The sequence below is a fragment of the Somniosus microcephalus genome, chromosome 14, assembly GCF_052327205.1.
Source record: "Somniosus microcephalus isolate GS21.2 chromosome 14, FLI_Smic_1.0, whole genome shotgun sequence".
NCBI classification, from domain to species: Eukaryota; Metazoa; Chordata; class Chondrichthyes; order Squaliformes; family Somniosidae; genus Somniosus; species Somniosus microcephalus.
The window spans coordinates 45,511,660-45,538,025 of NC_141000.1; the positions used below are offsets into that span (position 1 = coordinate 45,511,660).

Genomic DNA, 26,366 nt, shown 5'->3' on the forward strand with positions numbered 1-26,366 from the left:
AGTGCAGCGCTCCCTCAGTACTGCCCCTCTGAAAGTGCAGCGCTCCCTCGGTACTGCCCCTCCGACAGTGCAGCACTCCCTCAGTACTGCCCCTCTGACAGTGCAGCGCTCCCTTTGTATTGCCCCTCCAACAGTGCAGCCACCCTCAGTACTGCCCCTCCAACAGTGCAGCGCTACCTCAGTACTGACCCTTCGACAGTGCAGCGCTCCCTCAGTACTGCCCCTCCGACAGTGCAGCGCTCCCTCAGTACTGCCACTCTGATAGTGCAGCGCTCCCTCAGTTATGCCTCTCTGACTGTGCAGCGCTCCCTCGGTACTGACCCTCTGACAGTGCAGCGCTACCTCAGTACTGCCACTCTGACAGTGCAGCGCTCCCTCAGTTATGCCTCTCTGACAGTGCAGCGCTCCCTCGGTACTGACCCTCTGACAGTGCAGCGCTCCCTCGGTACTGCCCCTCTGACAGTGCCGCACTCCCTCAGTACTACAAAATCTGAAATAAAAACAGAAAATGCTGGAAATACTCAGCAGGTCAGGCAGCATTTGTAGAGCGAGAAACAGAGTTAACCTTTCAGGTCGATGACCCTTCGTCAGAACTGGAAAAAGTTGGAGATGGAACAGGTTTTTAAGCAAGTGCAGGGGCAGGGAAAGGGGGGAGGGGAGGAAAGAATGAAACGGAAGATCTGTGATAGGATGGAAGGCAGGAGAGATTAAGAGGCAAAAGGGATGATGGCGCAAGGCAAAAGGAGATGGTAATGGGACAAGTTAAGAAACAAAAGATGACTCCAGATGAAGTGTAAATGGCAATGGCAGAATGATCAACAGCTGCCACGTGAGAGAGAGAGAAAAATTGATAAAAAAAAGATGGGGCAGAGGTTATGGTCTAAAATTATTGAAGTCGATTTTGAGTCCGGAAGGCTGTAAAGTGCCTAATCGAAAGATGAGGTACTGTTCCTCGAGTTTACGTTGAGCTTCATTAGAACAGTGTAAGAGACCAACGACGTCAGAGTGGGAGTGGAGCGGAGAATTAAAGTGACAGGTGACCAGAAGCTCGGGGTTACCCTTACGGACTAAACGGAGGTGTTCTGCAAAGTGGTCACCCAACCTGCGTTTGCTTTTCCCAATGTAGAGGCGCCCTCAGTACTGCCCCTCTGACAGTGCAGCACTCCCTCAGTACTGCCCCTCCGACAATGCAGTGCTCCATCAGTACTGTGGCTCCGACAGTGCAGCGCTCCCTCAGTACTGCATCTCCGACAGTGCAGCACTCCCTCAGTACTGCCCCTCTGACAGAGAAGCGTTCCCTCAGTACTGCCCCTCCAACAGTGCAGTGCTTCCTCAGTACTGCCCCTCCGACAGTGCAGCGCTTCATCAGTACTGCCCCTCCGACAGTGCAACGCTCCCTCAGTACTGCCCCTCCGACAGTGCAGCTCTCCCTCAGTACTGCCCCTCCGACAGTGCAACGCTCCCTCAGTACTGCCCCTCCAACAGTGCAGCGCTCCCTCAGTACTGCATCTCCGACAGTGCAGCACTCCCTCAGTACTGCCCCTCCGACAGTGCAGCACTCCCTCAGTACTGCCCCTCCGACAGTGCAGCACTCCCACAGTACTGCCCCTCTGACAGTGCAGCACTCCCTCAGTACTGCCCCTCCGACAGTGCAGCACTCCCTCAGTACTGCCCCTCCAAAAGTGCCTCGCTCCCTTAGCACTGGTAACAGGGATTGTCGGCCTGGATTATGGGGCTCAAGTTTCTCGACTGGGGACTCGAACCCACGACCTTCTGATTCAGAGAGAGTGCTAGACCCACTGAGCCATGTCTAAGAACATTAAACGTATAAATGGTTGAAAGGGTTTTTGGGACATCCTGAGGTTGTGCTATGTAAATGCAAGTTCCATCTTTCTGTTCTTTTACACTTTGTGCATAAAGGACAGATTTCTCAAATCCCTTGCAATCGCAGTCTGTCTACTGCACATTGTTGAATCTCTTTCAGATGAATGTTAAAATGGCCATGGGCAGACACTCACCCTGCCCACTGACAGACTGTATTTCCAATTGCACCTGTGATGGTGCGCGACCTCGAGAATTCGCCACAGAGCAGTTGATTGTCTCCATGGTTAGGTTGCTCCCATTGATGGTGAGCGTGTTGGTTACCAAGGGTCCGGCCCTGGTGGACTGTGTCTCGTAGACCCCGCCTGATCCAGTCAACCCAATGCTCCTTCCTGGCAGACGCCACATGACCTCAACGGATGAGTTGGATTGGACGACACAAAGGCAGGTCACGTTGGTCAGATACTGCGTGCATTTCGACTCCGACAGTATGACTGCACCATCTGTAAGATGCGTTTTGGGAAACAGGCCCATTAAATTATCCAGTTTCAGTAGATAGATACACCAAAGCAATTGAAAGGCTAATGGAATATTGGTCTTTTTCTCAAGAGGGTTGGAATACAAAAGGGGAGGAAGATATGCTACAGTCAGACCACAGCTGGAGTATTGTCTTCAGTTCTGAGCACTGCTCCTCAGGAAGGATATATTGGTCTTGGAGAGGCTGCAGCACAGATTCACCAGAATGATACCGGGGCTAAAAGGGTTAAATTACGAGGACAGATTGCATAGTCTAGGCTTGTATTCGCAGGAGTCCAGAACAAGGAGGAACAATCTTAAAATTAGAGTTGGGCCATTCGGGGTGATATCAGGAAACACTTCTTAACACAAAGGGTAGTGGAAATCTGGAACACTCTCCCCCAAAAATGCTGTGGATCAATTAGAGCTTTCACGATTGAGATCAATAGATTTTAGTTGGGTAAGGGTATCAAGGAATATGGAGTAAAGACGGGTAAATGGAGTTGAGGTGCAGATCAGCCATGATCTAATTGAATGGCTTGAGGAACAGCACCTCATCTTTCGATCAGGCACTCTACAGCCCTCTGGACTCAACATAGAGTTCAACAATTTCAGATCATAACCTCGGCCCCTGTCACATATATATATTTTCTTTTTTTTTATCCACACTTTTTGTTTGGCCTTTTTTTCTTCCCTCCCACATGGCAGCTGTCCTTCATTCTGCCAGCGCAATTTACACTTCATCTAGAGCCATCCTTTGTTCCTTAACCTGTCCCATTACCATCTCCTCGTGCCTTGAATATCTCTTAATGTCTCTCAATGTCTCTTAATCTCTCCTGCTTTCTATCCTATCACTGACCTTCTCTTTTGTTCTTTCATCCCCTCCCCCTTTTCCCAGCCCCTAAACTTGCTTTCCATTTCCTGCTTTTTTCCAGTTCTGACGAAAGGTCTTCGACCTGAAACGTTAACTCTGTTTCTCTCTCCACGGATGCTGCCTGACCTGCTGAGTTTTTACAGCGTTTTCTGTTGTTAATTCGGATTTCCTGCATCTGCAGTATTTTGCTATTGTAATTGAATGGCTTGACTGACTGGCTAATTGAGTGACTGGGAGTGTCGGGTTGGATAATGGGTTCCAGACTCTGGAGTGGGGATGTCCCGAAATCATAAAAGGCCCTCTATCAATGCAGTTCTTTCTTCTATTTGAACTTAAAGCTTTAACATTTGAGAGTGCCTTAATAATGTCTTAATGCACCGTGGCTGCAGTATGTACCATCTACAAGATTCACTGCAGCAACTTGCCAAGACTTCTTTGGCAGCACCTCCCAAACTCGCAACCTCTACCACCTAGAAGGACAAGGGCAGCAGGCACATGGGAACACCACCACCTCCAAGTTCCCTTCCAAAGTCACACACCATCCTGACTTGGAAATATATCGCTGTTCCTTCATCGTCGCTGGGTCAAAATCCTGGAACTCCCTCCCTATCAGCACTGTGGGAGTACCTTCGCCACGCGGATTGCAGCGGTTCAAGAAGACAGCTCACCACCACCTTCTCAAGCACAATTAGGGATGGGCAATAAATGCTGGCCTTGCCAGCGAAGCCCACATCCCAGGAACTAATAGAAACAAATTTTCTGAATTACGGAACAAGACATTCGGTTTATTTGGGATCAATGCTGAAATGCAGAATATCAAAATTAAAAGTACTTACATTCGGTGGGAATTCTAACAGGCAGAGACCGTGAGCTGCCCAGGGTGTTTGTTGCTGTGCAGTAGTAGGAGCTTTCCTCTCCGATGCCATGGGGAACAGTGATAGTTTGACCAACTTGGCTCAGATCAATATCTTTCCCATGGGAGTGCTTGGACCAGGAGAACCTGCGGACTTCTGGATTACCCTCGCTGGAACAATGCAGGGAAATCAGATCTCCTTTCCTGAATGTCATTCTGACGAGAGTGTTTTGAGGGGAGTCTTTGAAATACAAAATTATCAACACATTAAAATGCTGAGCTAAAGTCAGGAGTGTGATGGAGTGCTCACCACTTGCCTAGATGGGTGCAGCTCCAACAACATTCAAGAAGCTCAACACCATCCAGGACAAAGCAGTCTGCTTGATCAGTAGTCCATCCACTCCCTCCACCACCAGCGTACCGTGGCTGCAGTGTGTACCATCTACAAGATGCACTGTATCAACTCACCAAGGCTTTTTCGACAGCACCTCCCAAATCTGCGACCTCTACCACCTAGGAGGACAAGGTCAGCAGGCGCATAGGAACACCATCACCTCCAAGTTCCCCTCCAAGTCACACACCATCATGACTTGGAGATATATCAGCCGTTCCTTCATCATTGCTGGATCTAAATCCTGGAACTCCCAACCTTCACCACACGGATTGCTGCGGTTCAAGAAAAAGGCCCACCACCACCTTCTCAAGGGCAATTAGGGATGGGCAATAAATGCTGGCCCTGCCAGTGATGCCCAAATCCTGAGAATGAATAAAAACGAGTGAACCCAAGGGAGTTTAACATCTGACATGTGAGTCCCATACTTGGACTAGGGTGGGAGAAAAGTTGGGACTGGATACAGCTCCAACACTAGCTCGTGTATAAACTGCTCTGTGTTCCTGATTAGAGACTTATTTTACATAGAATTGCATAGAATGTACAGCACAGGAACAGGCCACTCGGCCCAACTGGTCCGTGCCGGTGTTTATGCTCCACACGAGCCTCCTCCCACCCTAATTTATCTAACTCCATCACCATATCCTTCAATTCTTTTCTTCCTCATGTGTTTATCTAGCTTCCCCTTAAATGCATCTATGCTATTTGCCTCAACTACTCCCTGTGGTAGCGAGTTCCACATTCTCACCACTCTCTGGGTAAAGAAGTTTCTCCTGAATTCCCTATTGGATTTATTCATGACTATCTTATATTTATGACCCCTAGTTTTGGACTCCCCTCACAAATATAAACATTTTCTCTATGTCTGCCCTATCGAACCGCTTCAACATTTTAAATACCGCTATCAGGTAACCCCTCAGTCTTCTCTTTTCTAGAGAAAGGAGCCCCAGCCTGTTCAGTCTTTCCTGATGGCTATAAGCTCTCAGTTCTGGTACCATGCTTGTAAATTATTTTTTGCACCTTTTCCAGCGCCTCATTTAATATGTGACCAACTGCACCTGGAACACAAGCAAGACTTTATAACCAATACTTACATTTTACACTCAGGGTGATGGAATTCACTAGTCGATGGGAGGTTTCAGGGTAGTCGGACGTACAGCGAACAGTTAGGCCGTGATGCTTGAAAGAAGGGTTAAAGGTCAGCACAGTGGAAACCTCACCACTGTTCGTGGTGACGGTGTTGACAGAGGACTCTGGCAATTCACTCCAGGTTAGAATGGGATGATTATCAGGGCAGGCGTAGAGGGATTTGCAGATTATATTCACGGGACTGCCTTCGGTTATATCCTCTGGGAGTAATATCTCGGGTCTATCCGGAACATCTGTGCAGCAAGAAAGATGCAGAGGTTGGCAGTCAAACAGAACAGAGTCGTTGGCCCAATGATTCTCTTGGGTTTGTCCTCTGATGACTCTTTTTCATAGAATCATAGAAACCTACAGCACAGAAGGAGGCCATTCAGCCCATCGTGCCTGTGCTGGCTCTTTGAAGGAGCAGTCGTGCTTAATCCCACACCCCCGCTTTTTGTCTGTAACCCTGTAAGTTCCTCATCCTCAAGAACCCGTCCAACTCCCTCTTAAAATTATTGATGGAATTAGCTTCCACCACCTCTTCAGGTGGAGCGTTCCACTGAGTGAAAACATTTCTCCTCATCTCCCCTCTAGATCCTTTGCCAATGATTTTGAACCTACGACCTCTGGTTATTGACCCACTCACCAGAGGGAATAGTTTTTCTCTATCAACACCTCTCATCATCTTGAAAGCCTCGATCAGGTCACCTCTTCACCTCCTCTGTTCCAAGGAGAACAGTCCTAACTTTCCCAACTTCTCCTCATAACTGAAGTCCCTCATCCCTGGTAACATCCTGGTAAACCTCCTCTGCACCCTTTCTAAGGCCTTTACATCTTTCCTGAAGTGTGGTGGCCAGAATTGTCCACAATACTCCAGCTGAGGCCTAACCAGTGATTTATAAAGTTCTAGCATGATCTCTGCTTTTATATTCTATTCCTCTATTTATAAACCCAAGTAACACATTTGCTGTTTAACCACCTGATCAACTTGCTGTACCACCTTTAAGGATTTCTGTCTCTGGACATCAATGTCTCTGCTCGTCTACATTTTTCAAAATCGTGCCAGTTGTAGTATACTGTCTTTCCATATTAGTCCTCCCAAAGTGCATCACTTCACACTTCTCCACATTGAACTCCATCTGCCATGCTTCTGCCCATTTCACCATCCTGTCTGTCACCCTGAAGCCTACAACTATCCTCATCACTATCTGCTGCTTTGCCAAGTTTCGTATAATCCGCAAACATCTTAGACGATGACTCTTAGTGACACTTAGTTCCCTGTGCGATAACGTAGTGGTCCTGATACTGGGCTGGGAACCCCATGGTCACGAGTTCAAATCCCACTACGGCAAGGTGAATTCAATAAATCTAGTCATTTGTAGAAAGGCACCAGATGAAATGACCATGAAATCTGCCAGATTGTCCTAAAACTCCTGTAACTGGGTCAGTAATGTCCTTCAGTGAAGAGGACTGGCCATTCCTGCCTGGTCTGGATCACCACAAGACTCCAGTCCCACGGGTTTTGGTTGACATATGGACAGGTGGCTCAATTATGACAACAATTTAAAATTCTTACAGGGCTTGACAGGGTAGATGCAGGGAGGATGTTTCCCCTGGCTGGGGAGTCTAGATTCAGGGGTCACAGTCTCAGAATAAGGGGTCGGCCATTTAAGACTGAGATAAGGAGGAATTTCTTCACTCAGAGGGTGGTGAATCTTTGGAATTTTCTACCCCAGAGAGCTGTGGGGGCTCAGTCATTGAGTATATTCAAGATAGAGATCAAGGTTTATATTGAGATAGTGTGGGAAGGTGGAGTTGAGGTAGAAGATCAGCCATGATCTTAGTGAATGGCGGAGCAGGCTCGAAAGGCCGAATGGCCTACTCCAGCTCCTATTTCCTTATGTTCTTAAAAGTCCCACTAACAACTTCCCAGGGCAAGTTGGGTGTGTCCACACCTCAAGACAGATAAAACAAAACAAATTTCATCTTCTGGTATCTGATTTTGCATAGAATTATATTTAGTCTACAGCACAGAAACAGGCCATTCGGCCCAACAGGTCCATGCCGGTGTTTATGCTCCACACCAGCATCCTCCCACCCTACTTCATCGAACCACATCAACATATCCTTCTGTTCCTTTCTCCCTTATCTAGCTTATCTAGCTTCCCCTTAAATGCATCTATACTATTCGCATCAACTATTCCTTGTGGTAGCGAGTGCCACATTCTCACAACTCTCTGGGTAAAGAAGTTCCTCCTGAATTCCCTATTGGATTTATTAGTGACTATCTTATATCGTTTGTAAACCTAGATACTGAGTGTTCACAGAGTATTCAGTCGTGTAGGGAATTACGACCCAGTCAATCGTTTTCTCCTAGGACAACCCCACACAAATGGGGGGTAACTTTAACATTTATCGGCAGGGAAGTCGACCGCCCATTTTACTCCTCGCATGATATTCTGTTCCATTCTCGTCCATCTGGATCTTGCTGTGCGTAAACCGGTTGCTATATTTCTCTACATTGCAAACAACTGTGTCTACGGTTTTAAGGTAATTCATGGGCTGTAAAGTGCTTTGGGACGTTCTGAAGATGTGAGAGGAGCTATATAAATGCAAGTTCTTTCTTTATCGACCTCCATCTCCACAATTATCTCCACTGTTGACTTAGTATCATACAGCACAGAAGGAGGCCATTTGGCCCATTGTGCCTGTGCCGGCTCTTTGAAAGAGCGATCCAATTAGTCCCACTCCCCTGCACTGTCCTCATAATCCTGCAATTTTTTTCCTTTTCAAGTATTTATCCAATTCTTTTCTGAAAGTTATTATTGAATCTGCTTCCACCGCCCTTTCAGACAGCACATTCCAGATCACAACAACTTGCTGCATGAAAATAATTCTACTCATCTCTCCCGCTGGTTCTTTTGCCAATTATCTTAAACCTGTGTTCTTTGGTTACCGACCCTTCCGCCAGTGGAAACAGTTTCTCCCTATCTACTCTATCAAAACCCCTCATGATTTTGAACACCTCTATTAAATCGCTCCTTAACCGTCTCTGCTTTAAGGAGAACAACCCCAGCTTCTCCAGTCTCTTCACATAACTGAAGTCCCTCACCCCTGGTACCATTTGAGTAAATCTCCTTCCTAAAGTGTGGTGTCCAGAATTGAATACAATACGCCATCTGAGGCCTAACCAATGTTTCATAAATGTTTAGCATATCTTCTTTGCTTTTATACTCTATGGCCAGAATTTTAATTTGGAGGCGGGTAGGGAGCGGTGGGTCTGGATTGCTGTTGGGAAACCCGGCAAAACAGAAGGGGGGTGTGTCGGAAGGCCAGGATTGGAGGGGGCCAGCGATCAGGAAGGGGGGTAGGAAGGCCGGGGATTGAAGGGGGCTGGAGAGGAGATTGTGGGGGGGTGGGGACTGAGGAACAGGAGACAGGAGGGAAGCGGGTGGTGTTGGGGACTGGAGGCCTCGGAGGGGAGGTCAGAGGGAGTTCAGGAGGGTTGGGGTATGGGGTTGTCCGATTGCGGGAGTTATCGAGGCAGGAACACTGGATCCAGCAGGTAAGTGGAAAAGTTGGATCATTGGAAGAGGTTGGGGGTTGGATAATTGGAGGGGATTGGATCGTGGGAGGGGGTTGGATTGTTGGAGGGGGTTGGATCATTGGAGGGGGTTGGATCATTGGAGGGGGTTGGATCTTTGGAGGGGGTTGGATCATTGGAGGGGGTTGGATCGTGGGAGGGGGTTGGATCGTGGGAGGGGGTTGGATCGTGGGAGGGGGTTGGATCGTGGGAGGGGGTTGGATCGTGGGAGGGGGTTGGATCGTGGGAGGGGGTTGGATCGTGGGAGGGGGTTGGATCGTGGGAGGGGGTTGGAACGTGGGAGGGGGTTGGATCGTGGGAGGGGGTTGGATCGTTGGAGGGGGTTGGATCGTGGGAGGGGGTTGGATCGTGGGAGGGGGTTGGAACGTGGGAGGGGGTTGGATCGTGGGAGGGGGTTGGATCGTTGGAGGGGGTTGGATCGTTGGAGGGGTTGGATTGTGGGAGGGGGTTAGATCATTGCAGGGGGTTGGATCGTTGCAGGGGGTTGGATCTTTGGAGGGGGTTGGATCGTTGGAGGGGGTTGGATCGGTGGAGGGGGTTGGATCATTGGAGGGGGTTGGATCATTGGAGGGGGTTGGATCATTGGAGGGGGTTGGATCATTGGAGGGGGTTGGATCGTGGGAGGGGGTTGGATCGTTGGAGGGGGTTGGATCGTTGGAGGGGGTTGGATCGTTGGAGGGTGTTGGATCATTGGAGGGGGTTGGATTGTTGGAGGGGGTTGGATTGTTGGAGGGGGTTGGAATCTTTGGAGGGGGTTGGATCATGGGAGGGGTTTGGTTCATTGGAGGGGGTTGGATCATTGGAGGGGTTGGTTCATTGGAGGGGGTTGGTTCGTTGGAGGGGGTTGGATCATTGGAGGGGGTTGGATCATGGGAGGGGTTTGGTTCATTGGAGGGGGTTGGATCATTGGAGGGGTTGGGGGTTGGATCGTGGGAGGGGGTTGGATCATTGGAGGGGGTTGGGTCGTTGGAGGGGGTTGGATCGTTGGAGGGGGTTGGATCATTGGAGGGGGTTGGATCGTTGGAGGGGGTTGGATCGTTGGATGTGACGGGGTTGGGGAGCCACGGGGCCGTGCTCTCCGGGTAATGTAGGTTCTGGACCCAAGTGCAGAAACGAGGCGAGAGGCAAATATACAGTACTTTGTTTGAACTTTACTAGATTCACACATAACTAGATTCACACAAGGAACACAGCAACATACATAAGAACTAGAGACAAGTTACAAAACGGCTAGTCAAGATAGGAACTCAGGACAGCTTCCATGAGGCAAGCCACTTGTCCATACTGAGCTTGAGACAAGCTACCACAAGGGCAACCGGCTTGCCGAGACGAGACTCGAGACAAGCTACCACAGGGGTAATCAGCTTATCAATACAAAGCTCAGGACAAGCTCCAACATGGCAACACGCTAGTCCAGCCCAGCACCTTATCAAGACTAAGAACAACAAGAACACAGACTTAGATACATCCTAAATACAGAGCTCGAGAACCATGGCAGCCAGCTAGTCAAAGCCAGCAGCCACAGAGCGAAGGCTAGTCCCCGATTAGGACTGAGCACAGAGGAAAGCAACCACAGAACTTATATACCAAGAAAACCAGGTGAAACCCATGAACAGCTAACAGGCCATTAAGAATTAACACAGGAGGCTAGGAACAATTAACAAAGGGCTAGAAACAATTAACCAAGGAAAATAAACAAGTGAAGGTGCCATCTAGAGGCTACAGAAGGAACTGACTGGCACCCTCACAGTTGGAGGGGTTGGGGGTTGGATCGTGGGAGGGGGTTGGATCGTGGGAGGGGGTTGGATCGTTGGAGGGGGTTGGATCATTGGAGGGGGTTGGATTGCTGGAGGGGGTTGGAATCTTTGGAGGGGGTTGGATCATTGGAGGGGGTTGGGGGTTGGATTGTTGGAGGGTTGCTGGTTGGATCATGGGAGGGGGTTGGTTCGTTGGAGGGCGTTGGATCGTTGGAGGGAGTTGGATCGTTGGAGGGGGTTGGATCATTGGAGGGGGTTGGTTCTTTGGAGGGGGTTGGATCGTTGGAGGGGGTTGGTTCATTGGAGGGTGTTGGATCGTGGGAGGGGTTTGGTTCATTGGAGGGGGTTGGATCGTTGGAGAGGGTTGGTTCATTGGAGGGGGTTGGATCATTGGAGGGGGTTGGTTCATTGGAGGGGGTTGGATTGTTGGAGGGGGTTGGAATCGTTGGAGGGGGTTGGATCGTTGGAGGGGTTTGGGTCGTTGGAAGGGGTTGGATCGTGGGAGGGGGTTGGATCGTTGGAGGGGGTTGGATTGTTGGAGGGGGTTGGAATCGTTGGAGGGGGTTGGATTGTTGGAGGGGGTTGGAATCGTTGGAGGGGGTTGGATCGTTGGAGGGGGTTGGATTGTTGGAGGGGGTTGGAATCGTTGGAGGGGGTTGGATTGTTGGAGGGGGTTGGATCGTTGGCGGGGGTTGGTTCATTGGAGGGGGTTGGATCGTGGGAGGGGTTTGGTTCATTGGAGGGGGTTGGATCGTTGGAGGGGGTTGGATTGTTGGAGGGGGTTGGAATCTTTGGAGGGGGTTGGATCATTGGAGGGGGTTGGATCGTTGGAGGGGGTTGGATCGTTGGAGGGGGTTGGATCGTTGGAGGGGGTTGGATCGTTGGAGGGGGTTGGATCGTTGGAGGGGGTTGGATCGTTGGAGGGGGTTGGATCGTTGGAGGGGGTTGATTCGTTGGAGGGGGTTGGATCGTGGGAGGGGCTTGGTTCATTGGAGGGGGTTGGATCATTGGAGGGGGTTGGTTCATTGGAGGGGGTTGGATCATGGGAGGGCTTTGGTTCATTGGAGGGGGTTGGATCGTTGGAGGGGGTTGGTTCATTGGAGGGGTTTGGATCGTGGGAGGGGTTTGGTTCATTGGAGGGGGTTGGATCGTTAGAGGGGTTTGGATCATTGGAGGGGGTTGGATCGTTGGAGGGGGTTGGATCATTGGAGGGGGTTGGATCGTTGGAGGGGGTTGGTTCATTGGAGGGGTTTGGATCGTGGGAGGGGTTTGGTTCATTGGAGGGGGTTGTTTCATTGAAGAGGGTTGGTTCATTGGAGGGGGTTGGATTGTTGGAGGGGGTTGGATCGTTGGAGGGGGTTGGATTGTTGGAGGGTGTTGGATTGTTGGAGGGGGTTGGAATCGTTGGAGGGGGTTGGATTGTTGGAGGGGGTTGGAATCGTTGGAGGGGGTTGGATCGTTGGACGGGTTGGGGTTTGGATCGTGGGAGGGGGTTGGATCGTTGGAGGGGGTTGGATCGTTGGAGGGGGTTGGATCGTTGGAGGGGGTTGGATTGTTGGAGGGGGTTGGATCGTTGGAGGGGGTTGGATTGTTGGAGGGGGTTGGAATCATTGGAGGGGGTTGGATCGTTGGACGGGTTGGGGGTTGGATCGTGGGAGGGGGTTGGATCGTTGGTGGGGTTTGGATAGTTGAAGGGGATTGGATCATGGGAGGGGGTTGGATCGTGGGAGGGGTTTGGTTCATTGGAGAGGGTTGGATCATTGGAGGGGGCTGGATCGTGGGAGGGGGTTGGCTCGTTGGAGGGGTTTGGATCGTTGAAGGGGGTTGGATCATGGGAGGGGGTTGGATCATTGGAGGGGTTTGGATTGTTGGAGGGGGTTGGATCGTTGGAGGGGGTTGGATTGTTGGAGGGGGTTGGAATCATTGGAGGGGTTTGGATCGTTGGTGGGGTTGGGGGTTGGATCGTGGGAGGGGGTTGGATCGTTGGAGGGGGTTGGATCGTTGGAGGGGGTTGGATCATTGGAGGGGGTTGGATCGTTGGAGGGGGCTGGATCGTGGGAGGGGGTTGGATCGTTGGAGGGGGTTGGATCGTTCGAGGGGGTTTGGATCATTGGAGTGGGTTGGATTGTTGGAGGGGGTTGGATTGTTCAAGGGGGTTGGATCGTGGGAGGGGTTTGGTTCATTGGAGAGGGTTGGATCGTTGGAGGGGGTTGGATCGTTGGAGGGGGTTGGATCGTTGGAGGGGGTTGGATCGTTGGAGGGGGTTGGATCGTTGGAGGGGTTGGGGGTTGGTTCGTTGGAGGGGGTTGGATCATTGGAGGGAGTTGGATCGTTGGAGGGGGTTGGATCGTTGGAGGGGGTTGGATCATTGGAGGGGGTTGGTACGTTGGAGGGGGTTGGATCGTGGGAGGGGGTTGGTTCATTGGAGGGAGTTGGATCATTGGAGGGGGTTGGATCGTTGGAGGGGGTTGGTTCGTTGGAGGGGGTTGGATCATTGGAGGGGGTTGGTACGTTGGAGGGGGTTGGATTGTGGGAGGGAGTTGGTTCGTTGGAGGGGGTTGGATCGTAGGAGGGGTTTGGTTCATTGGAGGGAGTTGGATCATTGGAGGGGGTTGGTTCATTGGAGGGGGTTTGATCATTGGAGGGGGTTGGATCGTTGGAGGGGGTTGGTTCGTTGGAGGGGGTTGGATCATTGGAGCGGGTTGGTACGTTGGAGGGGGTTGGATCGTGGGAGGGGGTTGGTTCGTTGGAGCGGGTTGGATCGTTGGAGGGGGTTGGATCGTGGGAGGGGTTTGGTTCATTGGAGGGGGTTGGATCGTGGGTGGGGTTTGGTTCATTGGAGGGGGTTGGATCGTTGGAGGGGTTTGGATCATTGGAGTGGGTTGGATTGTTGGAGGGGGTTGGATCGTTCAAGGGGGTTGGATCGTGGGAGGGGTTTGGTTCATTGGAGAGGGTTGGATCGTTGGAGGGTGTTGGATCGTTGGAGGGGGTTGGATCGTTCGAGGGGGTTGGATCGTTGGAGGGGGTTGGATCGTTGGAGAGGGTTGGATCGTTGGAGGGGTTGGGGGTTGGATCGTGGGAGGGGGTTGGATCATGGGAGGGGGTTGGAATCCTTGGAGGGGGTTGGATCATTGAAGGGGATTGGTTCATTGGAGGGGGTTGGATCATTGGAGGGGGTTGGAATCCTTGGAGGGGGTTGGATCATTGGAGGGGGTTGGTACGTTGGAGGGGGTTGGATCGTTGGAGGGGGTTGGATCGTTGGAGGGGGTTGGATCATTGGAGGGGGTTGGATCGTTGGAGGGGGTTGGATCGTGGGAGGGGTTTGGTTCATTGGAGGGGGTTGGTTCATTGGAGGGGGTTGGATCGTTGGAGGGGGTTGGATCGTTGGAGGGGGTTGGTTCGTTGGAGGGGGTTGGATCATTGGAGGGGGTTGGTACGTTGGAGGGGGTTGGATCGTTTTAGGGGGTTGGATCGTTGGAGCGGGTTGGTTCATTGGAGGGGGTTGGATCGTGGGAGGGGCTTGGTTCATTGGAGGGGGTTGGATCGTTGGAGGGGGTTGGATCGTTGGAGGGGGTTGGTTCATTGGAGGGGGTTGGATCGTGGGTGGGGTTTGGTTCATTGGAGGGGGTTGGATCGTTGGAGGGGGTTGGTTCATTGGAGGGGGTTGGATCATGGGAGGGGTTTGGTTCATTGGAGGGGGTTGGATCGTGGGAGGGGGTTGGATCGTTGGAGGTGGTTGGATCGTTGGAAGGGGTTGGTTCGTTGGAGGGGGTTAGGGTGTTGGATCATTGGAGGGGTTGCGGGGGGGTCGGATCATTTGCGGTGGTGGTCGGATGGTTTCCGGCGGGGTGGTTGGTAAGTGGAAAGGCACTTACCTCCGATGCCTGGGAAACCTGACCAGCTGGAGTTAAGTTTGAAATGGTGGATCACCATGAGGCCCACAGCATTTAAAGTGCCAGCCCACCTCCTGGGAGCGGGTCGGCTGCCTTCCTCTGCTAAAACTGGAAGTGAGCGGGTTGGAGGCGAGTTGGTGTCGAGATTCAGATTTTTAAAACTTCAACCTCCCACCTGACCCCAACCCATGAGTTTTTGGGGGTTAAAATTCCCCTCGATGCCTCTATTTATAAAGCCTAAGGATCTCCATATGATCATCTCGTGTTCTGGTCAATCTTGACCATAGGGCCTCAAAAAAGGGAAGGTCTGCTCCTGACACAGTTGGCGAGGGTAATATTTTGGAAACGGTTTTACATTCATCCCGTTGACATCACACAGCCCGTTCAAACAAAGTGACCAAATGACCGAGATTAGAAAAAAGAAACATTGCATTTCTGCAGCACCTTTCACCACCTCAGGATGTCGGCACTGTTGTAAAGTAGGAAATGTGGCAGCCAATTCATGCGCAGCAAGCTCCCATAAACAGCAATGTGGCAAATCACCAGATCATCCGCTTTTATTTAGTAATGTTGGTTGAGGGATAAATATTGGGCCCAGGACACCAGAGGGAATTCCCGTGCTCTTCTTCGAAATAGTGTCATGGGATCATTAATGGCCACCTGAGAGCGCAGACAGGCCCTTGGTTTAATGTCTCACCTGAAAGATGGCACCGTCGAGAGTGCAGCACTCGCTCAGTACTGTCCCTACGAAAGCGCAGCACTCCCTCAGTAATGCCCATACAACAGTGCAGCACTCACTCAGTACTGCCCCCTAACAGTGCAGTGCTCCCTCAGTACTGCCGTGCCAACAGTGCAGCACTCCCTCAGTACTGCCTGTAGAACAGTGCAGCACTCCCTCAGTACTGCCCGTACAACAGTGCAGCACTCCCTCAGTACTGCCCCTCCAACAGTCCAGCGCTCCCTCAGTACTACCCGTCCGACAGTACCGCGCACCATCAGTACTGCCCCTCTGACAGTGCAGCACTCCCTCAGAACTACGTCTCTGACAGTGCAGCACTCCCTCAGTACTGCCCCAACGACATTACCGCGCTCCAGCAGTACTGCCCCTCCGACAGTACAGTGCTCCATCAGTACTGCCCCGCCGACAGTGCAGCATATCCTCAGTACTGCCCCTCCAACAGTGCAGCGCTCCTGTGAAGGAATAAGCCATATAACCTATTCAGAAAAATACACTGGCCTAGAAATTCAGTATCGCCACGTTTGGGGCGCTACAGCTGGGCGTTCGCTAAATTTAGCAGCCGGCGCAACTTAGCGCCACCTTCGCCGAAATTGAGTTGCATCACCCAAAAGGTTGCTGCTGCGCTAAAGCAGGCGGTGCACGACTATCATAAGGCGCTAAGCCGGCGAGCCGAGGCGCTACCACCGAGGGCGGGCGCAGCGCAGGTGCGGCGAATTATTGATTGAAGGCAGACACGCTGACGCCGGTCAGCTCTTAAAGGGGGAGGGTCGATTTGGATTGCACCCACGCCCTGCACACTGCAGCCCTGAATCTAGGCCTAAACAGAGCTGCTTCAAGAACGCTACGCCCACGACTATGGAGAAGGCCAGGGAGTGAGCGCAGCGCTTCAGCGGGGGTGACCTGAAGGTACTGGTTGGCGCAGTGGAGCGCAGGCGCCTTGTCCTCTTCCCTGACAGTGGCAGGAGGTCGCTGCCCAGCGAGTACAGAAAAGCCTGGAGGGAGGTGGCGAACAGAGTGACCTCCAACAGCTTGGTCCCCAGGACACCCACGCAATGCAGAAAGAAGTTAAACGACCCCACTCGGGTTGTCAGGGTGAGTACCCTTTCCAGTATCCTCTTCATCCCTGCATGGGCACCTCACTTTATGGCCAAAGGGTCCTGAAAGCCCCAATGCCCAGCCCTCATCCAACAGCTATGGGACTCTCATGAAAATCACATGCACATTCATCACTTTACACACTGTCAGGGCTATTCGATCATGGGAGACAGTGCAGGCAAGATGGGGGCTTGACACTGTCAGGGCTATTCGACCATGGGAGACAGTGCAGGCAAGATGAGGGCTTGACACTGTCAGGGCTATTCAACCATGGGAGACAGTGCAGGCAAGATGAGGGCTTGACACTGTCAGGGCTATTCAACCATGGGAGACAGTGCAGGCAAGATGAGGACTTGACACTGTCAGGGCTATTCGACCATGGGAGACAGTGCAGGCAAGATCAGGGCTTGACAGTGTACTCAGAGGCCGTCCTTTCTCTTGCAGGGCAAGCTGGCCCACAATCGGAGGCAGCAGCGATGGACCGGGGGAGGCCGTCATGACCTTAAAGACCTGAGCGACCTGGAGCAGCGAGTGGAGCGGACAATGGGAGACCGGCTGATTGGCCCTGTCGCCACTGGAGATGCTGACCCCGTTCTGGACAGCACTCTCTTTCCACTTGTGCCTCACACCAGCATCCTTTGCCACTCTTGAACCAATGCAGTGCATTGCAGCATTCATGCCTCCCTCGCTGCCACCCTGTCCTCACTCTAAAGCAACTCCTGTGCCTCCCTGCTTTCAGATGATGAATCGCCAGGTGAGGAGGCGGGCCCTCAAGCTGGCACTGCGACTGATTCGGAATTCGAGGAGGAGGAAGAGGAAGCCGGCCTATCAGTGCCACCCTCAGCCGAGGCAACCCATGGCCATGATGGGGACATGTCTTCCCTGGAGGGGAGCAGGGGGGAAGGGTCTGATGACGGTGAAGCTCCGGGGCCCAGCGGGCTACAGCAACGCAGGAGGGGTGGGGAAGCTCGGCGGCCTTCTCCCCGGAGGGTGAGTGCGGCCTCCAGTCCTGCTACAGTGAGCGCAGAGGAGGTGTGGCTCCTTGGTGAAATGGGCGCCCAGGCTGAGCGCAGGCACATTGAGCTCATGGCTGCAGTGGCAAGGATGCCTGACTCCATAGAGTCACTGGCAAGGAGTGTTCAGGAATTCGGGGCAGCACAGGCCAGGAGTCTGCAGGACTTCGGGGCAGCACAGGCCAGGAGTCTGCAGGACTTCGGGGCAGCACAGGCCAGGAGTCTGCAGGACTTTGGGGCAGCACAGGCCAGGAGTCTGCAGGACTTCGGAGCAGCACAGGCAGCTTCCAGCCAAGTGCTTAGTCGTGCCATGCAATCACTGGCTGGTCTGATGCAGACACAGATCAGGGCCACACGGGCACTAACTGCTGCCACCCTCGCTGGATCGGCCAGGAATCGCCGGGGCCCTCGCCGTGCCGCAGCAGCCCAGCAGTCTGTGCTTCAGCAGATTGCTGCGCATGCTGCAGTGCTGGCCCGTGCGAGTGCCAGTATATCGGCCGACCAGGGAATGCCTGTGCTCTGTCAGGTTGGCCAACACTGTCACTCCTCCACTGCAGCTGCCACCACCCGTAGGACAGACTGCTGCTGCTGAAGCAGAGTTGGAGCAGTCAGCAGCCGGGCCCTCCAGGCCCAGAGCTGGTCCAGGCCGTCCCCCAAGGGCATCTGCCGACTCACCATCTGACCCTCAGCAGCCTTCCCCCAGCCTTGCTACAGCCACTGGGGTCCCATTGAAGAGGAGCTGCAGGGCGGGAAGGGGCAAATCACGCAAGCAAGGCGGATCACCTTCGCAGGCGAAAAAGTAGAAGGTGTGGCAAAATGTTTTTTTATATATGAAGGCCGAGGATGTTGTGTTTGTTTTTGAAATGAAGGCCGAGAATGTTGTGTTTGTTTTTTATATGAAGGCCGAGAATGTTGTGTTTGTTTTTTATATGAAGGCCGAGAATGTTGTGTTTGTTTTTTATATGAAGGCCGACAATGTTGTGTTTGTTTTTTATATGAAGGCCGACAATGTTGTGTTTGTTTTTTATATGAAGGCCGAGGATCATGGTCATTTTTGTTTAACTGTTTTTTTCATTTTCTCCAGGTTGTGAGAGCCAATTATGTGTCTGACTGTTTTTTGGGGGGTTTCTCTGTATTTGTTTGTCATGCGGGAAGGGCACAGAGTTTGTAAAATAAAAAATTGTCTTTATTCAGATTGTCCATGTTTGCACTTTGAACTATTTGTTGCCTTGACTGGCTGAGGGTTTGCAGAGCGGCTCCATTCATGTTCTTTCAATGTCACAAACCATTCCCTGAGAGGGGGCCTAGAACCGACTTGCAATAATCCGCCGACGGCGGGCCCTTGCACTTTGTGCCTCCCTCCCGTCTTGGTGCTCCTCCTCCTCCTCCTCCTCTGGTGGTGCTCCAACGTCTGCTGGCAATGGCTGAGTCCTGAGGATAGCCAGGTTATGCAGCATGCAGCACACTACAACGAAATGGGAGACTCGCTCAAGCGAGTACTGAAGGGCTCCCCCGGAATGGTCCAGACAGCGGAACCGTTGCTTGAGCACGCTGATTGTGTGCTTAATGATGTTCCTGGTTGCTTGATGGCTGTCATTGTATCGTTCTTCAGCAGGGGTGCTGGGCGCACGGAGCGGGGTCATCAGCCAGGTGCACAAAGGATAGCCCTTGTCCCCGACAAGCCAGCCTCCTGGGTGAGCCGGGGCTTCAAAAATGTCTGCCACAGAAGTCTGGCGCAGGATGAAGGCATCGTGGCTGCTGCCTGGAAAGCGGGCATTGACAGCTAGTATGAGCTGCCTGTGGTCACACACCAACTGGACGTTGAGCAAATGGTATCCCTTCCGGTTGTGGTAATCCTCGGCATTCTGTAGCGGTGTCCGCAAAGCCACATGCGTGCAGTCAAAGGCGCCCTGGACCATGGGGAAGCCCGCTATTCTTGCAAATCCCATTGCACGCTCTTGTTGCTTGTCCGGGGTCATGGGGAAGGAGATGTACTGACGTCTCCTTCTAAAGAGGGCATTCGTCACCTGGCGGATGTAGCAATGTACCGTGAACTGGGAGATATTGGCAATGTCCCCAGTAGCGGATTGGAAGGAGCCGGTGGCATAGAAGTTGAGGGCCACTGTCACCTTCACTGCCACCGACAGAGACGTCCTGCTCCTCAGCTGTGGCAGCAGATCTCTCTGAAGCAGGTGGCAGATCTCAGTGACCACCTCCCTTCTGAATTGCAGCCTCCGAACACACTGCTCCTCAGATATGTTGAGATATGAGAACTGCTGGCGGTAGACCCTGGGTGGGTAAGGCCTCCTGTGCCGACGCCTGTTGGCCCTTCTCCATCTGGCCATGACTGGCACTCTCTCTTGGCGTCTCTGAGCCCCATGAATGCAATGCAGAAACCCAACATTTCCACACATTGCAGCCCCCATTATATGTGGCGACTCAAGGCTATGGCACTGAAAGTTAAATCCAAGTGCAAAGCTCTGGTGTGAAGCCAGAAGTACCTGTGCGAGCGCTGAGTCAAAGCAGAAAGCTCTCTCCCTTTGTCTCTCTCCAAATCTCCCTCTCTCACACAGAAGGAGTGGAACAAAATGGCTGCCACAAAGAATGCAGGAAGAGTCCCCTTTAAATAGCGCCCCCCCGCGCCCCACAGCGACTGGGAGCCGTTCCACTCAACCAGTCGCCGGGGGCGCCAGGCGCACAGAAGGGGGGCGCCACTGAAGTTCCGGTTCGGGGCGCACCAAGGGCGATGCACCATCAAATGATGTCAGGATCTGCGCGCGCAGCTGAGCGGGCGCTGCGGTTTTGCGCCGCCGCTAAATCTTGTCTGAAGTTCGCGAGAGGCGCAGATTGTGCCGCGCCCGGGCGCAAGCCACTTCGCGCCCCGCTTCTCCTCCTCCTAAGGCGCTAGTGGCTGGCGCTAACAACTGAATTTCTAGGCCACTATCTTCTGAAAGAATTCTGGCCTTATTAAAACATGACAAACTGGGTCTGGAAATCTGGAAACCCAACGATGGAAAAGCTGTGAAAGCATTCTGGCTATAGAGATACGATAGGTTGTTGACACCGAATCAATAACCTTATTGAAACAGAAGGTTAAAGGCTCCGGTAGGCTGAACCTTTTGGAATGAAACAATGGTTCACCCTGGTTAAGGTGTTCTAATTTACACTTCGTAAAGAAGCACATAAAAGTAAGAATCATCTGCCTTCGTAAAAATGACATCAAGTAAAAAACACACCTGCCGTTACACCGTTTTTTATGGTAAACTTAGAACACCTAGAGAAGAGACATAATTCGGCAATGCTACCAGCTGAGGTGACTGTAAGAATTGCAGGGGTCAGCAGAAAAATGACTCGAGATAATTAGCTTGCATCAGCAGAAAACCTTAAAGGAAATACCACTGGAAAGGGCTATAAATTTTGAACTCTCAAATGGGATAGTAGACTCGCTGTAATCGGGCAAAGCGATTCTCAGCTTCGGAGGCGGCTCTGTAAGTCTCCAACTCTTTGTGCCTCGGGGATCAAAGATATTTGATTTTGGTGGATATCCTGAAGAAAACTGAGAACTGTGAAATTGTAGCAAGGTTAAGATTTGAGAGTAAGGTTTTCTGATAATAGAATTGTAAGCTTTCTCATTTTGGAACTGTTGCGATTGACTCACCAACTGTAAATTACATGTCGGTTCTTTAATAAATCTATATATTTTTAGAATTGTCTCACATAAGAGTTCTGTATCAAACTCGTGAACTCAATTTCCGTACACTCTTTGGTGAGAAGTTGCAGAATTCTGGGGGAGTTTTCCGGACCCTCATAGTATCCGGAATGTTAGTCTAGCTAAACTTATTAAAAGTGCTATCTGGAGGACAGTAACATTTTCAGGTTGTTCCTTTCCTTTTGGGAGAGATGGTCCAGACCTTTAGGCCCAATGCATCTTTAGGATTTGGCTACCTCAAACTTTAGTTGAAATTGAACATCTGAGGAATATGCCTGATCTGGTGTAGCCCTAAAGGGGCTAGGACTAGTAATTATCCCTTCACTCCCTCAGTAATGTCCATCTGACGCTGCAGTGCTCCCTCAGTACTGCACCTCCGATACTGCAGCGCTCCCTCAGTACTGCCAATCCGACAGTGCAGCAATCCCTCAGTATTGCCCCTCCGACAGTGCAGCACTCCCTCAGTATTGCCCCTCCAACACTGCGCTCCCTCAGTACTGCCCCCCGACTATGCAACACTCCCACAGTACTCCCCCTCTGACTGTGCAAAACACCCTCAGTATTGTCCCCTCGGTACTGTCCCTCCAACAATGCAGTGCTCCCTCAGTACTGCCCATCCGACAGTGCAGCCCTCCCTCAGTAGTGCCCCTCCAACAGTGCAGCGCTCCCTCAGTAGTGCCCCTCCGACAGTGTAGCCCTCCCTCAGTACTGCTCCTCCGACACTGCGCTCCCTCAGTACTTCCCCTCCGACAGTGCAAAATACTCTCAGTATTGCCCCCTCAGTTCTGCAACCTCCGACACTGCAGCGTTCCCTCAGTACTGCCCCTCTGACAGTGCAGCCCTCCCTCAGTACTTCCCCTCCAACAGTGCAGTACTCCCTCAGTACTGCACCTCCAACAGTGCAGTTCTCTTTCAGTACTGCCCCTCCAACATGCAGCAGTCCCTCAATACTACCCCTCGGATAGTGCAGCGCTCCCTCAGTACTGCCCCTCCGACAGTGCAGCGCACCCTCAGTACTGACCCTCCGACAGTGCAGCGCTCCCTCAGTACTGCCCCTCCGACAGTGCAGTTCTCTCTCAGTATTGCCCGTCCGACTGTGCAGCTCTCTCAGTACTGCCCCTCCGACCATGCAGCGCTCCCTCAGTATTGACCCTCCAACAGTTCAGCGTTCCCTCAGTGCTGCCCCTCAGTCAGTGCAGCACTCCCTCAGTACTGCCCCTCCAACAGCGCAGCACTCCATCAGTACTGCCCCTCCGACAGTGCAGCACTCCCTCAGTACTGCCCCTCCGACAGTGCAGCGTTCCCTCAGTACTGCCCCTCCGACAGTGCAGCACTCCCTCAGTACTGCCCCTCCGACAGCGCAGCACTCCCTCAGTACTACACCAGAGTGTCAGTCTGGATTTTGTGCTCAAGTCTCCCGCAGTGGGGACTTGAGCCCAAAACCTTCTGACTCAGAGGCGAGAGAAAGAGAGAGTGCTGAACCCACTGAGCTGTCGCGGACACTGACGGACTGAATGTCAAAGGAACTGAGACTTACGGACAACCTGCAGCTGGACAGGGTCTGTGAAAGTATGATCCTTGAAGCCCTCCAAATCCACGTAGAAGTAATACACGTCACTGTCTTCGGGTCTGAGATTATTGATCCTCAAGGAGCAATTCCTCTGCTCCAGATCTCCAACTATTTTGGCTCGACCCATGAAGGTGGACATCGCATATTTGGGATCCTTAGTGTAGTAGACTGTATACCTCCAGGAATACCAGTACTTAAACCAGGCTCCATGCAGGGCTGTGTAAGGGTGTGAAGGAAAGTCGAAAGTACAGGGTATCACCACACAAGATCTGCTCACGGCCCTCCTCGGCAGAGCTCGGATGGACCATTCCTCCGACAACACGCCTGGAAAGGAACGAGGGGGAAGAAGTGAACGAAACAGTGCACAGCACAGGGTGTCAAATCTAGTTATCCCTCTCCTTGGTAACTGTCTGAGGCTGAACCAGACCGTTCACAAACTTGGTGTCTCATTTGACCCCAAGATGAGCTTCCGCCCACATAACTGCGCCATCACCAAGTCCACCTACTTCCACCTCCACAACATCGGCGACTCTGCCCTTGCCTCAGCTCATCTGCTGCTGAAACCCTCATCCATGCCTTTGTGACCTCCAGACTTGGATATGCTTGCCATAGAGGGAGTGCAATGAAGGTTCGCCAGGCTGGTTCCTGGGATGGGGGGTTTGTCCTATGAGGAGAGATTGAGTAGACTAGGGCTATATTCTCTAGAATTTAGAAGAATGAGAGGTGATCTCATTGAAACATACAAAATTCTTACAGGGCTTGAAAGGGTAGATGCAGGGAGGATGCTTCCCCTGGCTGGGGAGTCTAGAACCAGGGGTCACAGTCTCAGAATAAGGGGTCGGCCATTTGGGACTGAGATGAGGAGAAATTTCTTCACTCAGAGGGTGGTGAATCTTTGGAATTCTCTACCCCAGAGGGCAGTGGAGGCTCAGTCGTTGAGTATATTCAAGACAGAGATTGATAGATTTTTGAATATTAAGGGAATCAAGGGATATGGGGATAGTGTAGGAAAGTGGAGATGAGGTAGAAGATCAGCCATGATCTTATTGAATGGCAGAGTAGGCTCCTTTAAGAAGCTGGTTAAAATCTAACTCTTTGACCAAGCTTTTGGTCACCTGTCCTAATATCTCCTTATGTGGCTCGGTGTAAATTTTTGTTTGATAACGCTCCTGTGAAGCGCCTTGGGAAATTTTACTATGTTAAAGGAGCTATATAAATGCAAGTTGTTGTTGTTGTTGAAAGAAAGCTCTCTGGTGTTCTGCTCTGTGAGATTATTTGCGAGTTGGCAGTCCGTTTTAGACACCGCCCGCCCACAACCAATTTCACCTCCCAAGATTTCTTTTTAAAACACTTGTTAGGCTCATGCAGGAGAATTGTGTCCAATTCTGGGCACCACACTTTAGGAAGGACGTCAAGACCCTGGCGAGGGTGCAGTGGAGATTTACTAGAATGGTACCAGGGGTGAGGGACTTCAGTTACGTGGAGAGACTGGATAAGCTGGGGTTGTTCTCCTTTGAGCAGAGAAGGTATGGGGAGATTTAATAGAGGTGTTCAAAATTATGAAGCGGTTTTGATAAATTAAATAAGGAAATACTGTTTTCACTGGCAGGAGGGTCGGTAACCAGAGGACAAAGATTTAAGGTAATTGGCAAAAGAACCAGAGGGGGAGATGAGGAAACATTTTTTACACAGCGAGTTGTTGTGATCTGGAATGCACTGCCTGAAAGGAAGCAGATTTAATAATAACTTTCAAAAGGGGAAGTGGATAAATACTTGGCAGGGAACAATTTGCAGGGCTGTGTGGAAAGAGCAGGGGAGTGGGATTAATTGGGTCGCTCTTTCAACGAGCCAGCACAGACACGATGGGCCGAATGGACTCCTTCTGTGCTGTGTGATTATATGATTCGATATCTGGTCACTTTATGATTTAATGCTAACCATGTTGCCTTACATTAAGTAGTTGCTCACACACACTCACTTATACACTCACACTTTCACACACTCACTTTCACACACTCACTGGCAAACACACTCACACACACTCATGCTTACTCACACATTCACATACAACAACTTACACATACACACTCAGTTATGTGCACACTCACACACATAGATATTCACACACAAACACTCACTCATGAAGGCACACTAATGTCCTTCAGGGAAGGAAATCTGCCGTCCTTACCTGGTCTGGCCTATATGTGAGTCCAGACCCACAACAATGTGGTTGACGCTTCACTGCCCTCTGAAATGGCCTTGCAGGCCACTCAGTTGTAACAAACGGCTACGAAACACAATAATAAGAATGAAACTGGACGGACCACACGGCATCGACCTCGGCACCGGCTGCGGACACGCAAACGGCACACCCAGCCCATTCGATCCTGCAAAGTCCTCCTTACCAACATCTGGGGACTTGTTTCAAAATCGGTAGAGCTGTCCCACAGACTAGTCAAGCAACAGCCTGACATAGTCATACTTACAGGAGGAGGAGGCTCCATGAATATCCCCATCCTAAATGATGGTGGAGCCCAGCACGTGAGTGCAAAAGACAAGGCTGAAGCGTTTGCAACCATCTTCAGCCAGAAGTGCCGAGTGGATGATGCATCTTGGCTTCCCCCTGAGGTCCCCACTATCACAGAAGCCAGTCTTCAGCCAATTCAATTCACTCCATGTGATATCAAGAAATGGCTGAGCGCACTGGATGCAGCAAAGGCTATGGGCCCCGACAACATCCCGGCTATCGTGCTGAAGACTTGTGCTCCAGAACTAGCCATGCCTCTCGCCAAGCTGTTCCAGTACAGCTACAACACTGGCAATAATCCAACAATGTGAAAACTGCCCAGGGATGTCCTGTCAACAAAAAGCAGAACAAATACAATCCAGCTAATTACTGCCCCATCAGTCTACTCTCAATCATCAGCAAAGTGATGGAAGGTGTCATCAACAGTGCTGTCAAGCGGCACTTACTCAACAATAACTTGCTCATGATGCCCAGTGTGGGTTCCGCCAAGACCACTCGGCTGCCGACCTCATTACAACTTTGGTCCAAACATGGACAAAGGAACTGAATTCCAGAGGTGAGGTGAGAGTGACTGCCCTTGACGTCAAGGCAACATTTGACCGAGTGGCATCAAGGAGCCCTAGTAAAACTGAAGTCAATGGGAATCAGGGGGAAAACTCTCCACTGGCTGGAGTCATACCTAGCACAAAGGAAGATGGTTGTGGTGGTTGAAGGTCAATCATCACAACCCCAGGGCATCGCTGCAGGAGTTCCTCAGGGCAGTGTCCTAGACCCAACCATCTTCAACTGCTTCATGAATGGCCTCGCCCCCAACATAAGGTCAGAAATGGGGATGTTCACTGATGACTGCTCAAGAAGCTCAACACCATCCAGGAC

The 26,366-nt window shown here is 51.5% G+C and overlaps 1 protein-coding gene across 2 annotated transcripts in view; it reads right to left on the bottom strand.

Annotated features, from left to right (window-relative positions):
* Positions 1–26,366, bottom strand: part of LOC147107474 (myelin-associated glycoprotein-like) — a 247,690-nt gene that overhangs the window by 122,112 nt on the left and 99,212 nt on the right. Inside the window, exons 3-6 of one of the 2 annotated variants that reach the window (XM_086006536.1) lie at positions 22,931–23,287; positions 5,550–5,837; positions 4,048–4,305; positions 2,019–2,324 (exon numbers count right to left, since the gene is read on the bottom strand). In XM_086006536.1, coding sequence (XP_085862662.1) covers positions 2,019–2,324; positions 4,048–4,305; positions 5,550–5,837; positions 22,931–23,287 — 1,209 coding nt within the window. The remainder of the gene's footprint in view (positions 1–2,018; positions 2,325–4,047; positions 4,306–5,549; positions 5,838–22,930; positions 23,288–26,366) is intronic. The other variant, XM_086006537.1, reaches the window with a different exon arrangement.